At 44.4% G+C, this 16,621-nt stretch overlaps 2 protein-coding genes across 7 annotated transcripts in view; one reads left to right on the top strand and one right to left on the bottom strand.

The window, feature by feature from the left end:
* URGCP (upregulator of cell proliferation) overlaps nt 1–4,440 on the bottom strand; it is a 47,879-nt gene extending 43,439 nt beyond the window's left edge. The window contains exon 1 of one of the 3 annotated variants that reach the window (XM_025378062.1): nt 4,162–4,440. The gene's annotated coding sequence lies outside the window, so the exon portion shown is untranslated. The remainder of the gene's footprint in view (nt 1–4,161) is intronic. The other 2 variants (XM_025378066.1, XM_025378067.1) reach the window with 2 other exon arrangements.
* Nucleotides 4,441–4,460: 20 nt separating this feature from the next.
* UBE2D4 (ubiquitin conjugating enzyme E2 D4 (putative)) overlaps nt 4,461–16,621 on the top strand; it is a 30,260-nt gene continuing 18,099 nt past the window's right edge. For 2 of the 4 annotated variants that reach the window (XM_025378070.1, XM_025378071.1), the window contains exon 1: nt 4,466–4,585. In XM_025378070.1, coding sequence (XP_025233855.1) covers nt 4,562–4,585 — 24 coding nt within the window. In that variant the 5' untranslated portion in view covers nt 4,466–4,561. Of the gene's footprint in view, nt 4,586–6,060; nt 6,159–16,621 lie in introns of all 4 variants that reach the window. The other 2 variants (XM_025378073.1, XM_025378074.1) reach the window with 2 other exon arrangements.

Genomic DNA, 16,621 nt, shown 5'->3' with positions numbered 1-16,621 from the left:
TTTTTTTTTTTTTTGAGATGGAGTCTCACTCTGTCGCCCAGGTTGGAATGCAGTGGCACGATCTCGGTTCACTGCAACCTCCACCTCCCAGGTTCAAGCTATTCTCCTGCCTTAGCTTCCCAAGTAGCTGGGATTACAGGTGCAGGCCACCATGCCCAGCTAATTTCCATTTTTGTTTGTTTGTTTGTTTGTTTGTGTTTTGAGAGGTGGTCTCACTCTCTCACCCAGACTGGAGTGCAGTGGCGCGATCTAGGCTCCCTGCAACCTCCACCTCCTGGGTTCAAGAGATTCTGCCTCAGCCTCCCGAATACTTGGGATTACAGGGATGCACCATCACTTGGATAATTTTTGTATTTTTAGTAGAGACAGGGTTTCACCATGTTGGCCAGGCTGGTCTCGAACTCCTGACCTCAGGTGCTCCACCTGCCTTGGCCTCCCAAAGTACTGGGATTACAGGCGTGAGCCACCATACTTGGCATCACTTAACTTTCTGAGGAACTGCTAAACTGTTTTCCAAAAATGACTGTACCATTTTATAGTCCACCAGAATGTATGAGGGTTCCAGCTTCTCCACATCTTTGTCAACACTTGTTGTCTGTCCCTTTAATTACAGCCATCCTAGAGGGTGTGAAGTGGTATCTCATTATGGCTTTGATTTATACTTCCCTTATGTCTAATGATTATTATTTTCTTGAGACAGGGTCTTGCTCTGTTTCCCAGGCTGGAATGCTGTAGCGTAAATGGGGCTCACAGCAACCTCAACTTCCTAGGCCCAAGCAATCATAGCTGGGACTACAGGCATGCACCACTGTGCTCTACTAATTCTTAAAATTTTTTCAAGTATCTGCTTTTGGTGAAGAAAAAAAAAATTTTCTTGTAGAGATGGGGTCTTGCCATGTTGCCCAAGCTGGTCCTGAACTCCTGGGTCAGGTGATCCTCCCACCACAGATAGTCACCTAAACTGCTGGGATTATAGATATAAGCCAAGACACCAGGCCTCTTTTTTTTTTTTTTTTTTTAGAAGGAGTCTCGCTCTGTTGCCCAGGTCACTGAAGTGCAGTGGCACAATCTCGGCTCATTGCAACCTCTGTCTCCCAGGTTCAAGCGATTCTTCTGCTTCAGCCTCCCAAGTAGCTGAGATTACAGGCATGCACCACCATGCCTAGCTGATTTTTGTATTTTTAGTAGAGATGGGGTTTCACCATATTGGCCAGGTTGGTCTCAAACTCCTGACCTCATGATCCGCCTTCCTCAGCCTCCCAAAGTGCTGGGATTACAGGCGTGAGCCACTGTGCCCAGCCTTTTGTTTGTTTGTTTTTAAAGAGACAGGGTCTTGCTCTGTCTCCTGGGCTGACGTACAGTGGCTCAATCATAGCTCCCTGCAGCCTCAAATTCCTGGAATCAAGCAATAATCACACCTCAACCTCCTGAGTAGCTGGGCCCTCAGATGCACACTACCACATTCGGCTAACTTTTAAATTTTTCTGTAGTCAGGGGTTCGCTGTTGCCCAATCTGGTCTCAAACTCCTGGCCTCAAACAATCCTCCAACCTCAGCTTCCCAAAGTGTTGAGATTACAGGCCTCAGCCACCACGCCCAGCCTGATTTTTTAAAATGTGCTTATTGCCCAGTTGAGTATCTTCTTTGAAGAAATTTCTATTCACATCTTTTGCCCAGTTTTTAATTGGGTTATTAGTCTTTTTTATTGAGTTCTAAATATTCTTAATATATTCTGGATCTTAGACTGTAGTGAGATATTATTATTTCAAACATTGTCTCGCATTCTGTGTGCTGTCTTTTTGGTTTCTAGTTGGTGTTGTTTGACAAAAGTTTTAAACTTCCATGTAGTCAAAATTATCCATTTAAAAATCTTCTGTGTATTATTCTTTTTTTTTTTTCTTGAGACACAGTCTCACCATTGCCCAGGTTGAAGTGCAGTGGTGCAATCTCAGCTCACTGCAACCTCTGCCTCCTGGGTTTAAACAATTCTTGTGCCTGAGCCTCCCAAGTAGCTGGGACTACAGGTGCACGCCACCACACCTAGCTAAATTTTGTATTTTTTGTAGAGATGGGGTCTCACCATGTTGGCCAGGCTAAGCTTGAACTCCTGGCCTCAAGCAATTCACCCGCCTCGACCTCCCAAAGTGCCGTGATTACAGGCATAAGCCACTGCACCTGACCAATTGTGTATTATTCTTGCAACATTTCTGTACATCTAAAATTATTTCAATGTTGAAAATGAAACATTACATATAAGCATACTAAAAAGTTTAGAAAACCATTCACTAAACTATCAACAGGGAGTAGAAACAGAATTTTTCATTTTCTATCCTGTGTTTCTTTTTTTCCTGAATTATACAAATGATGCAAATTCTCTGTAGAAATTTTAGAAATTAACACATTAGTAAACCTACCATCCAAAAATACTTTTTGAGATTTGACACTTCAAAACCACCATATATATTCTTAGCACATAAATAATCATTTATATGTTCTTACATAAATATATAAACATTTATGAAATCTAGAATCACTTGTTTTATGGGGAGGGAAGGCCATGTCAATAATGTAGGAGGATGGATGGCCCATGGACTAACAAAAATTTCTGTTGTAAATGTTTGACACCAAGGGGAAGCGCCTGACCTGGGCCGTTCAATGGGTGATGCTTGAGCTGGCTTTGGAAGGTGAATGCTCTAGTCAAGGAATGTAGATGCTGTGGTGATGGAAACACTTGATAGTCAGGTGGGCTGGAGGTAGGAAGGAGAAAGTAAAGCTGGAGGATACTTGATTTTGAGTTTTTGTTTTTTTGAGACTGGGTCTTGCTCTGTCTCCCAGCCTGGAGTGCAGTGGTGCCATCACAACTCACTGCAGCCTTGATCTCTCGGGCTCAAGTGATCCTCCCACCTCAGCCTCCCAAGTAGCTGGGACTACAGGTGCACACCACCATGCCCAGCTAAGTTTTGTATTTTTTGTAGAGACGAGGTTTCACCATGTTGCCCAGGGATGGTCTAGAACTCCTGGACTAAGGGATCCACCCACCTCAATCTCCCAAAGTGCTGGGATTACAGGCGTGAGTCACTGTGCCTGGCTGAAGATCCTGGATTTTGAAGGCCCCTGAATGACAGTGAATGTGATGCTATAGGCCACTGGGCTTCCTTGAAGAGTTCTGGGTAAGGATGCAGTGTGGTAAGCTTTATATTTCAGACAGTTTATGAAGTTGTGTGGAGGACAGATTGAGGGAATAGGAGCATGAAAGCCAGGGACAAAGCTGGGCAACCATTGAAATGTCTATAATACATTTTGTTTCCTGAGTGAGTACAAACATAGAGGTGACCATGTGTCCTGGCTGGCTGGAGACAATCCTAAATTATGGCTTTGGTCCCAGAGTAATTATATTAACAGCCACTTTCATGCTCAAACATGTCTCAGTCTGAAGATTAAATATCATCTACATATACACAGCAACAAAACTTCCACAATTCTTACCTTCACTGTGTGAAAGGCACTGACATTTTATTCTCTTTTTTATTTTTATTTTTTATTATTTTTGAGACACAGTCTCGCTCTGTTGCCCAGGCTGGAGTGCAGTGGTGCGATCTCGGCTCACTGCAACCTCTGCCTCCTGGGTTCAAGTGATTCTCAAGTAGCCTCTCAAGTAGCTGGGATTACAGGCATATGTTACTATGCCCAGCTAATTTCTGTATTTTTAGTACAGACGGGGTTTCACCATGTTGGCCAGGCTGGTCTCGAACTCCTTACCTCAAGTGATCCGCCTGCCTCAGCCTCCCAAAGGGCTGGGATTGTAGGCGTGAGCCACCTCGTCTGGCTTTTTTTTTTTTTTCCCCCCAAATGTTGGTTGCAACCTATTAAATTGATTTCGTGACACACTAAATAGTTCATAACCCTCAGTTTAAACAACTCTGACCTAGACGCCTGCCAAGTCTTAGGAAAACAGGAAGGAGACAGCTAATTAAGTTTGGGAGAGGCACAGTCTAAGGCATTGGTTCTCAACATTGGCAGTGCAAGATCACGTGAGGTACGACTGAACACGGAGATCTCCAAAACTGCGGAGAGTTGTGCGTGTGCACGTATGCACAGACATCTACATGGCAATGGCTGTAACGCATCCAGCCATAAAGCGTACAAGGGTATGTATACTTACAGAGTTAAGAACCACTATTCTCAGGAGTTATATGACAGCCTGAGAAGACGCCCAGGATGTAGGAACAGGGAGCAAGCGAGCGTTTGGCACCTTGAGGGTGCTCCGCGCGTCTGGTAAAGCCAACGAGCCCCTCCTCTTCGCTAGCCTCTCCGGGGCCTTGCTGACCAGTGGTCGAAGCCACAGGACCGGGTGCGGGTAGCCAGCGTAACCGGGGCAGCCCCGCGGCTTCCCCTCGGCCGCGCCAGGACGCTCGGCACGCGGCGACGACGGCCCCACAGTTCCCCGCGCGCGCAAGCGCAGGCGGCGGCTCCCAGCGTGCAGCTCGGTGGCGGCTGACCCGGCAGCGGGCCGCCTCAGGCAGCCCTGGCCGGGCCGCCCGGGTCCCCGGCAGCGGGGTAGGATGGCGCTAAAGCGGATCCAGAAGGTACGCACTTTCCCACCCTCCGACTCTTTGGGTGTCCGAAGCGTCGAGGTGTGGGCGGGGCGCCGCTGCCGTGAAGTGAAAGGTGACGAAGGCTCCGCAAGTCGCGGATACACCTGCCTAGGAAGGTGGCCGAACAGCCACCCGCGCAGCCTGAAAAGCTAACGCAGCCTGAGAAAGGGATTGCGCGAGCGCGGGGCGGGGCCGGGCCGTGACCACGTGGGCTGCGTCACGCTGGCGGGGCGCCGTGGGGCCACCTGCAGGCTCCTGGACAGCGGGTTGCTGGGTCCCCGGAGTAAGGCAAGCTTGCTCCTCTAGGGTATCCAGAAGGGCTGGATGGGTATCCAGAAGGGTATCCAGGATGAAGCTGGGTCCTAAGGGATGAGTAGGAACTCGGCAGGTGGGGAAGAGGGAAAAAGGCTTTCCCGGCAATGGGGAGACCACGAGGCCTGGAGGACTGACAGGATAGGGGAGAAGCTGAAGGGCAGATGGTGTGGACTCGGGTGGTCCTTAGGGGCAGTGCTGAAGTAACTGATTTTTATCCTGTAGGTAAGAGGGAGTCCATGAAGGTTTAATGCATTCACTAGAATTTGGAAAATGCACAACAGTAGAAGAAAGAAGTATTTCTAATCCTATCACTTTACTATTTGTTAACATTTTAGCATACCTATATTCAGTTTTTTCTATATTTAAAATAATTATCCTGCATTTTGTATTCCACTTATTCACATAATAGTAAATGTAAGCATGTTGTGAAGTAGTATTTATAACTTTTTTTTTTTTTTTTTTGAGACAGTCTTGCTCTGTCGCCCAGGCTGGAGTACAGTGGCACAATCATGGCTCACTGCAGCCTCAACCTTCCGGGTTCAAGTGATCCTCCCTCCTCAGCTTCCTGGGTAGCGGGGACTACATGCCACCATGCCCAGCCAATTGTTTATTTTTTGTAGAGACAGTGTCTCACTATGTTGCCCAGGCTGGTCTCATACTCCTGGGCTTAAGCGATCCTCTTGCCTCTACCTCCTAAAGTGGTGGGATTACAACGTGAGACACCATGTCCAGTTCTGTAACTAATTTTTAACATTAACTTTCCACAAGTACGTGACTAGTAACTTATTTAGTCATTACCTGTAGTAGGTAAAACTGTAGTAGGTAAAAGTATGAACTTGGGTGTCAGACAGACCTGGGTTAGAGAATGTGAGGTCACTTATAGTGGGACCTTGGGTAAGGCACTTAATCATTCCTAGCCTCCCAGTCCTACATGTTTACAGAGTTGTTTCGAGAATTAAATGCTATGAAATGTGTTTAGCACATGCTTGCTGTATACCAAGCACTCAATATGAGTTAGCTGCTGTTGTTCAAAATTCTTCACTATTTGCTGTTATGAACTTTGTATTAGGCTGTTTTGTTTGCTATAAAGGAATATCTGAGGCTGAGTAATTAATAAAGAAAAGAGGTTTATTTGGCTCTCAGTTCTGCAGGCTGTACAAGAAGCATAGTGCCAGCATCTGCTTCTGGTGAGGCCTCAGGAAGCTTACAATCATGACGGAAAGCAAAGGAGAAGCAGGCGTGTCACCTGGTAAGAAAGGGAGCGAGAGAGATGCCAGCTCTTTTAAACACCCAGATCTCGCCTGAACTAATAGAGTGAGCACTCACAGATTATTGTTGGGGGGCTACCAAGCCATTCATCAGGAATCTGCCCCCATGACCCAGACACCTCCCACCAGGCCCCACCTCCAACACTGGCGATCACATTTCAGCATGAGATTTGGAGGGGACAAATATCCAAACCAGATCAACCATCATTGTACAATGAGCCTTTTCCTTAATTCACATTACTGGGTTTGATTGCCAGAGGTGGAATAACAGGATCTCTAAGAGTATGACTCTTCTTTTTAAATAGCTGTCCAAAAGAGAGATAATTTTGATGAGTTATTCTCTGAAAGGGGTCATCTGTCATCCTAGGACTTTGAAGCAGGTGAATGACATGCTGAGATCTGTGTTATAAAAAGATCCTTCTGGCAGCAGTGTGGCCTAAAGCGGGACAGAGGGAGACTAGAGGCTGTTGTGAAGATTCAGCAGAGGCTTTGCCCAAATTAATGACCATGGAATGGATGCTAGGCCAAAGCAGTGCCTGGACCACATTACAGAAGTGGAATTGACAGGACTTGAGGAGAGGATGTGGTGCAAGTGAAACAAGGAGGTGTACAAAATGGGTCACTTAGTAGATGGTGGTGTTATTATCTAGGATGGGGAATCAGAAGTTTTGAAGGCAGGGAGGAGGGTAGGAGAGATTAAGGAGTAAAGGTTTGAGCCTACGTATTCAAATGTATAGGCTGATAAGATTTATAAAAGGAAGGGTTTGGAAAAACAAGTTTGGACCTTGAGCATGAAATGTCAACTATAGATCCAAGGTAACTGAAGTCATAAGGCCAGGGAGAACTTTTCCTTGATAAGAATCAAGGACAGGCTGGGTGCAGTGGCCCATACCTATATCCCAGCACTCTGGGAGGCCAAGGCGGGTGGATTGCTTGAGTCCAGGAGTTTGAGACCAACTGGGCAACACAGCAAAATTCCATCTCCACTAAAAATTAAAAAATGGCCAGGCGAGGTGGCTCATGCCTGTAATCACAGCACTTTGGAAGACCAAGATGGGTGGATCATTTAAGGTCAGGAGTTTGAGACCAGCCTGACCAATGTACTGAAACCCCTCTGTAATAAAAATACAAAAAAATTAGCCAGGCATGGTGGTGCACGCCTGTAACCCCAACTACTCCAGAGGCTGAGGCAGGAGAATTGCTTGAACCCAGAAGGTGGAGGTTGCAGTGAGCTGAGATTACACCACTGCACTCCAGCCTGGGTGACAGAGCGAGACTCCGTCTAAAAAAAATAAAAGTAAATTAAAAAAAAAAAATTAGCTGAGCGCAGTGACACACACCTGTAATCCCAGCTACTCAGGAGGCTAAGGTGGGAGAATCACCTGAGCCTGGGAGGTCAAGACTGTAGTGAGCCTCACCACTGCACTCCAGCCTGGGCAACCAGAGTGAGACCCTGTCTTAAAACAAAAACAAAACAAGAATCAAGGTCAGGACTGGCTTCATGTGTGTGTGATGCATTCAGTCTCACAGGGCCCCAGGCTTGGATGGGCTCTGCCTTTGGTTTTATGCTCTGCTGTCACCATCAGGAAATTCTTAATAATTATTGAACTAGAGACCCTACGTTTTCACATGCACATAATTTGCCCTGCAAATTATGTAGCAAGTCCTGGGGAAAACAACAGAACTGTAGGAAATACAACTTTAAAAGTGTGTCAAGCCTGCAGTGGTGAGATGGCACCATTGGGCCACCACTAGTTAGGATGTATTGGCTGCAAGTGACAGAAGCTGAGCTGCCCTTGTGCATGGAATTGGAGGTCCTGTGGCAGGACCTTGGGAGCAACTCAGTCCCCCTCTCCTGGTCTGTTTCTGTGTCACTCTGGGCTGAATGGCTCTGGGACACACAGCCTGCTGGACATCTGGGAGTAATAGAGACAATTGCCTCCAGAAGAACTGATGAAAATGTTCTCAGAAAGCCCAGCAGATGTTTTTTTTTCCTTTGCCTTGTTATGAATTATGTCTTATGCTCATTCCTAAACCAATGAGTGGCAAGGAGTCTGGTTACCCTTAGACCTGGAGCTGAGAGTGAGTTGACCAGGAGTCCTTCAGAACAGGAGTCCTTCGGAAAGGAGGAAGGCGGATGGGTGCTGAGCAGGTAGCCAGCAATATGCGAGCCTGAGCCAGGTGTGTGGTGTCTACCAGCTGCCCCCTTAAGTTTCCAATCCACAGCTCTTTCTAACCAACTTCAACCCTTTAAAAATATGTTTTCAAATGAATGTTTCAAATTGAATGTTTTTAGATGCACTTTTTATTTATTTAGCTAGTTTAGTTAGTTAGTTAGTTAGTTGGTTTTTGAGACAGGGTCTTGCTCTGTTACCCAGGCTGGAGTGCAGTGGCTTAATCATAGTTCACTGTAGCCTTGACCTCCTGGGTTCAAGCAGTCCTCCCACTTAGCTTTCCCAGTAGCTGGGACTACAGGGCCTGCCACCACATCTGGCTAATTTTAAAATTTTTGTAGCGAGCGGATTTCACCACGTTGCCAAGGCTGGTCTCAAACTCCTAGGCTCATGCAATCCTCCCACCTCAGCCTCCCAAAGTGCTGGGATTGCAGGTGTGACAGGGTTGTATGTGACAGCAGTTCAATTTTTTATTTTTTTTTTTCTCTTTGATATGTGTATTAGTCCATTCTTACATTGCTATTAGGAAATACCTGGCTGGACACAGTGGCTCATGTCTGTAATCCCAGCATTTTGGGAGGCTGAGGCAGACAGCTCATCTGAGGTCAGGTCCTGGTCAACATGGTGAAACCCCATATCTACTAAAAATACAAAAAATAGCTGGGTGTGGTGGCGGGCACCTATAATCCTGGCTACTTGGGAGGCTGAGGCAGGAGAATTGCTTGAACCCGGGAGGCAGAGGTTGCAGTGAGCTGAGATCATGCCACTGTACTCCAGCCTGGGCAATAGAGTAAGACTCTGTCTCAAAAAAAGAAAGAAAGAAAGAAAGAAGCTGAAGGCCGGATGAGGTGGCTCATGCCTATAATCCTAGCACTTTGGGAGGCTAAGGCAGGTGGATGGCCTGAGCTCAGGAGTTCAAGACCAGCCTGGGTAACATGGCAAAACCCCAGCTCTACCAAAAGTACAAAAAATTAGACAGACATAGTTGGTAGTGTGTGCCTATGTTCCCAGCTACTCAGGTGACTGAGGTGGAAGGATCGCTTGAGCCTGGGAAGTGGAGGTTGCAGTGAGCCAATATCATGCCCCTGTACTCCAACCTGGGTGTCGGAGTGAGACCCTATGTCAAAAAAAAAAAAAAAAAAAAAAAAAAAACCTGAGATGAGATAATTTAGAAAGAAAAGAGTTTTAATTGGCTCACAGTTCCACAGGCTGTATAAGAAGCATGGCACTAGTGTCTGCTCTGCCTCAGAGGAGGGGACACTTACACTCACGGTGGAAGGCAAACAGGGAGCAGAGCAGGCATGTTACATGGGCAGAATAGGAGCAAGAGAGAAAACAAGGGGAGATTCTCCACACTTTTATTTATTTATTTATTTATTTTTGAGACAGGGTCTCTGTCACCCAGGCTGGAGTGCAGTGGTGCAATTTCTGCTCACTGCAGCCTCTGTCTCCCTGGCTCAAGTGATTCTCATGTCTCTGGTTCAAGTGATTCTCATGTCTCAGCCTCTTGAGTAACTGGAATTATAGTGTGTGCCACCACACCTGACTACTTTTTTTTGTCTTTTTAGTAGAGACGGGGTTTTGCCATGTTGCCCAGGCTGGTCTTGAACTCCTGAGCTCAAGCGATCCACCCACTTGGGCCTCCTGAAGTGCTGTGATTACAAGCATGAGCCACCATGACCGGCCATGACACATTTTTTTTTTTTTTTTTTTTTTGAGACAGAGTCTTGCTCTGCCGCCCAGGCTGAAGTGCAGTGGTGCGACCTTGGCTCACTGCAAGCCCCGCCTCCTGGGTTCACGCCATTCTCTGTCCTCAGCCTCCCCTAATAGCTGGGACTACAGGCGCCTGCCACCACGCCTGGCTAATTTTTTGTATTCTTAGTAGAGATGGGGTTTCACCATGTTAGCCAGGATGGTCTTGATCTCCTGACCTCGTGATCTGCCCACCTTGGGCTCCCAAAGTGCTGGGATTACAGGTGTGAACCACTGCGCCCGGCCCATGACACACTTTTAAACAATCAGATCTTGTGAGAAGAGGATAATACCAAGTGGATGATACTAAACCAATCACTTGCCCCCAGGCCTCACCCTCAACATTGGAGATTACCATTTGACAAGAGTTTTGGGTGGGAACACAGATCCAAACTATTATATCAATACATATTTAACACATATACTTTGCAATACATGTACTTCAAAGAAAATTTGGAAAATACCTGGCTGAGCAGGGTGGCTCATGCCTGTAATCTCAGCACTTTGGGAGGCCGAGGCTGATGGATCAGTTGAGGCCAGGAGTTTGAGACAAGCCTGGCCAACATGGCAAAACCCTGTCTCTCCTAAATATACAAACATTAGTCGGGCATAGTGGTATGTGCGTGTAATCCCAGCTACTCGGGCGACTGAGGCATAAGAATCGCTTGAACCCAGGAGATGGAGGTTGCAGTGAACCGAGATGGTGCCACTGCACTCCAGCCTGTGTGACAGAGCAAAATCCTGCCTGTCTCAAAAAAATAAAAATAAAATTAAAGAAAATTTGGAAAATACTCCCAAAATTCAGTTTTTAAAAAAGTCATCTCTAGTCATCTAAAGTGGGTCATTTTTTTCTTGCTGGAATGTGTGCCATCCAGTTCCCCTCCTGGGGGGGCAACAAATGTTAAAGTAGTCTTTTTTTTTTTTTTTTTTTTNGACTGTTTTTATTTCTCAAGGATTAAAGTCACACGAACTAAAAGGCATTACAGCTTTTATTTTCCCTTCAAAAATATTTGATCGAAGCACTTATTTTCCTTTAGGCCAATTAATTAGATCTCTTTCTTTTTTTTTTTTTTTTTTTTTGTTTGTTTTTTTGAGACGGAGTCTCGCTCTTGTCGCCCAGGCTGGAGTGCAGTGGCGCGATCTCGGCTCACTGCAAGCTCCGCCTCCCGGGCTTACGCCATTCTCCTGCCTCAGCCTCCCGAGTAGCTGGGACCACAGGCGCCCGCCACCTCGCCCGGCTAGTTTTTTGTATTTTTTAGTAGAGACGGGGTTTCACCGTGTTCACCAGGATGGTCTCGATCTCCTGACCTCGTGATCCACCCGTCTCGGCCTCCCAAAGTGCTGGGATTACAGGCTTGAGCCACCGCGCCCGGCCAAAGTAGTCTTCTAGAAATATATATGTATATATATTCTCTACCCATTCATATAATTGTGGTTCACATTTTTGTGGATTTTTTTTCAGTGCCTTTGATGTGTATATGTTTCAGATTGTTGTCATCATGTAGTACATCAAATTTTATACTCTGCTTTTTTCTTGCCCTTTTCCTTTAATGTTGTATCATGACATTTTCTCCTGTTGTTCTGTAGTCTTTAAAAACGAATTTTCAGTGGCTGCATAATACTTGGTTTAGTTTCTCAAAAAAAAAGTTTAACTTCTGATTATAAAGATAGTAATTACTCTTTAAAGAAACTTGGGGCTGGACGTGGTGGCTCACGCCTGTAATCCCAACACTTTGGGAGGCTGAGGCAGGAGGATCGCTTGAGGTCAGGAGTTCAAGACCAGCCTGGCCAGCATGGTGAAACTCATCTCTACTACAAATACAAAAATTAGCCGGGCATGGTGATGCGTACCTGTAATCAATCCCAGCTACTCTGGAGGGTGAAGCACTTGAACCTGGTAGGCAGAGGTTGCAGTGAGCCGAGATGGTGCCAGTGCACTCCAGCCTGGGCAACAGAGTGAGACCCTGTCTCAAAAAAATAAAAAATAAAAATAAAAATAAATAAAGAGAACTTGGAAGTAAGATAATGCCGTATTCATCTACTTCAAGATGAATATTTTTTCAAATGTTCACATCTCTAAAATTGGGATGCTTCTTACAATAGCTGTCAGCCAGGTTACCTTCACTTAGTTGTCACTATCTATATGAGTAAACTGGATCATGGCAGTTCATTATGAGGTAAGTGCATTGCTGGTACTGTATTTGTTGAGTTCAATTGTTTTAAAAATATTTTCAAAAAGATAGTGTGATTTAGCACTGAAAAGAAAAGCTTTCATGAACACAGGCACAGAAACAGGACAGTGAAGAGTAAATTTCATACTAGTGAAGCAAATATTTGTTGTTGGAGGAAGGACTGGAATTTCCTAATTCTATGTCGAGCAACCAAACTCTTCATAGCCCGAGAAAAGAAGGTACCACCTACCCTCAACTTGGTAAGGCTGGGTCATTTTTTTTTTTTTTTTTTTTTTTTTTTTGCTGGAATACGTGCAAATAGATTGTGTATCATGGGCCTTTGCAGAATAAGTATTGATGTCTTGAAAGAAAACTCCAGAAACAGTAGTAGAGGACTCTAAGAATTGCCACATTACCATTGTTTTAGAAGACACAGAGGATGATATTGTGTAGACATCAATGACTCAGTGTTGGGCTCTGAATGGGAAGAAACTTTGGGAATACCTGAACAAACCAGTTTATTTATTTCACTTGTTTTTCCTTTTTTTTTTTTTTGGATGCATGAATGATACTTAAAAAGAAACACACAAAGCTATGTCTAAGCCTAAAAGAATTCTTTTGATAAGAGTAATTTTAATTTTTTAATTTTTTGAAACAGAGTCTCACTGTGTCACACGGGAGCAATCTCGGCTCACTGCAACCTCCGCCTTCCGGGGCTAAAGCAATTCTTTTTTTTTTTTTTCCCCCACAGGAAGAAAAAATACTTTTTATTTAATGACCAAGTATACACACATTCACACACACACATATGTACATATAACTAAAAAAATTTATTTTGCTCTTTATCATGTGGGATGCATTGTGAAATGTTCTACATTCTTTCATTTAAAGAAAAATGCTGGTCATGTTTTAGTAAAAATATTTCACAAATCACTAATATGTTACAATGCATAACTGCTCTAGAGCATTAACAATGCTAAGCTATAATTATAGGAAAATAGATATTGGTGCTCCTTCTTAGAATTAGCCCATGTGGTATTTTAGGTACTCAACTCAGAGAAAAAAAAAATGTAACATAGCCTTGTTACCATGTATCCAGCCTGGACATGGTACATGCTTTCAATGAGCTTAAATCACCTACCTTCCTAGGCCCAAGATCTGAGGGAATGATTTGCAACTATGTAACAGGACCCTTTGTCTGTACTATACATTTTATATTTCTTTTTGTACATTGTTTCACTTGTTCCTCACAAGGACCCTGTGAGGTAGGGAGGGGAAAATATCAGCTACACTTTATAGATAATGAAGTTAAGATTCAGAGAGGTTAAGTGACTTTCTCAGTTGCTAGTAAAAGGCAGAGACAAAATAGTAACTATTAACTTTTTAGGTTGGAGGCCCTTTTCTCTAAACCACATAGCTTCTGAGAGTATAATCTAACCCAAAATATTTTTACTGCTTCATCCTCATTTTCTTATTGTTAATTCAGCTTTTTACAGAATACCATAAAAGACCTAATTCTAAATTCATCATTCTAAATTTATGCTTCTCTATCAGTGTAAACTTATGGCCACAGAACACACTTTTTTTGGAAAGCACTGTCACTTTGGCTCTAAAGGAACATAAGCAATATAAAAAGCCCCAGAGGCCAAGGAAATTGAAGAGAAGTCAGAAGAAGGGATATCAAATGGAATGTATTAATGGATTTTACTCCCTTTAAGCTTGTACTTTTGTGAGAGGGTTCAGTGGAGAGCTTTAATGCAAATGAGACTTGAAGCTTTTGAAGAAGATCTAAGTCTTGATGAGGTTATTCAAACTCAGATCTTGAATGCATAATGATGATAGGCCATGGTCTTCAAAAACATTGTACTTGATGCTCTTCCACAGTGCTAGGATTGGAATGCCACAATACATATTGATTCATGTTTTTGTCCATTAATGGTCTGTGGGTTTCTTTAAATGAAGTCCATTTTAGAGTCCATAGATATCAGTGTTCTGCAAAACTGTTGGGGATTGGAGGCTCCCAAAAGACCCCAGACACTCCGCCCTGCCCATGGCATCACCCTGTAAAGCGATTCTTGTGCCTCAGCCTCCTGAATAGCTGGTTATAGCCACGTGCCACCATGCCCAGCTAAGTTTTGTATTTTTAGTAGAGACAAGGTTTAACAGTGTTGGCCAAGCTGGTCTCGAGCTCCTGACCTCAAGTGATCTGCCTACCTCAGCCTCCCAAAGTGCTGGGATTACAGGTGTGAACCACTGTACACAGTCTAATAAAAGTAATTTTTAAGTAAAATTAAAGTTTATGTGCAAAGAAAGCATTTGGTGTTAGCTTATTTGCCAGCATGTTCCCCCCTCCCCCAATTGTATGTAAAGTAAAATTGTGTCTTACAAAGGATGGAGTCTTGGAGTTGATGGAACACAGTTAAGAAATAACTGGGTGTGTAGCATGGTTTGCTTAACTCTTCTCTACTAATATTCAATACTTTAACTTACTTTCTCTTTTTTTTTTTTTGAGACAAGAGTGTCGCTCTGTCGCCCTGGCTGGAGTGCAGTGGCCGGATCTCAGCTCACTGCAAGCTCCGCCTCCCGGGTTTACGCCATTCTCCTGCCTCAGCCTCCCGAGTAGCTGGGACTACAGGCGCCCGCCACCTCGTCCGGCTAGATTTTTGTATTTTTTAGTAGAAACGGGGTTTCACCACGTTAGCCAGGATGGTCTCGATCTCCTGACCTCGTGATCCGCCCGTCTCGGCCTCCCAAAGTGCTGGGATTACAGGCTTGAGCCACCGTGCCCGGCCACTTTCTCTTTTTTGGAACGTCTCAACTTTTACCATTGTTACTTGTAATAGTAATTACTATATAAACTTAACCTACTTAATCCTTTACAATAAATAAAATATTTATACATTTAATGATTTGATAATAAATTCCTATGGTTCAAAAGGTGCAAAGGATATACAGGGAAAAGTCTCCCACCCAAGACTGTCCCTAGCCATCCAATTCCCCTCCTGGAGGGGCAACCAGTGTCGAAGTATTCTTCTAGAAATATATATATATTCTACTTATTCCTCTCCCTTTTTATAATACTAATTGTGGCATTCTCTATACCACTATTGTCATGATATTTACTGGTTGCTCTTGCTTACATTATATACATTAAAAATTTACCTGCAAAATTTGTAGCCACACAATAGTGCCGACAAGTTGGCAGGCAAGTATGATTACAGCTTAACAGATAATTATACTGAGGCCCAAAGAGGTGAAAGTGATTTCCTCAGTGATGGAGCTCGGACTCAGACCTGAGTCTTCTAACCCTGTGAGGTGAACACAGGAATTCGATGTGTGAGTGGACTAGTTTCTTTCAAGTCACACCATTCTTCCTTGAAATGCCAGTTAGCATTCAAAACTCCTGGGTGCTGGTTGGAGTCTATCAATGGGGATCCACACACGGCATTTCAGGGATCATTAAGTGTGGGTGTAACTGTTGATCACACCTCTAAAGGGGCCATGGATTCTGCATACTGGCAGTGCAAAAGCATAGAGGTGTGGGAAAACCTTGTGAGGTAGAGGGAATTGGTCTGTACTGCTGGCTTTTCCTGTCCCTGGCTCTTCATGTAACCTCTTCAGGATTTGCCTTAGCGGTTCTATCATAGAGCTCATTTATCCATGCAGTATCGCAATGAATGTAAACAATTCCCCTGCACCATGATAGTGGAGGTGCTGAGGGGCACATAGCAGAGAGGTAAGCAAAAAGGAACTGTTCCACAGAGATTTCTGTAGCTCTTGCATTTCTGAGCCTGTCCTCGGTCCCCTTGCATGACCTCAGTTGTTCCCAAGTTAAATTCTTTTTTTGACCACTCCTAATGCTGCTTCCTGAGTGCTTTCCAAGTATAATTCATTTTACTTATGAGGAAATGGGTTCAGATATATTAGATACTATTAGAATTGGCCAGTGGTATACTGGTAGATGTTTAAAGATCAACCCTCGGGGAGAAAACATGGCCCTGATTTGTAGCATTTGTTGGCTTCTGTGATGTTAATACTTCCATCTTGGCTGATTAAATTTGAAGTGAAGGGGATAAATGCAGGATGGCCAGAGGTGGTTACTGAAATGATCAGCGTGTCCAGAGACATATGGTGAAATCAGGAGAGTTTGTGTAGATAGGACAGTGTTTGGCTTAATTCAGAGATGGTTTCCCATAAAGGGAATCTAGTTGTGGTATAATCCCCGATCCCCACTGGTGCAGTGTTAGACTTTGGCTCAAGTGCCAAAGTCTCCACATTCAGGGCCCTAGGACTTACCACATAACCAGTGGTGACTGGGGTGATTGGGATGGTGGTTGGGGAGGCAAA

The sequence above is a fragment of the Theropithecus gelada genome, chromosome 3 (genome assembly GCF_003255815.1).
Source record: "Theropithecus gelada isolate Dixy chromosome 3, Tgel_1.0, whole genome shotgun sequence".
Classification (NCBI taxonomy): Eukaryota; Metazoa; Chordata; class Mammalia; order Primates; family Cercopithecidae; genus Theropithecus; species Theropithecus gelada.
The sequence above is the reverse complement of the archived record's forward strand: the minus strand, read 5'-3'. Positions and strand labels throughout refer to the sequence as shown.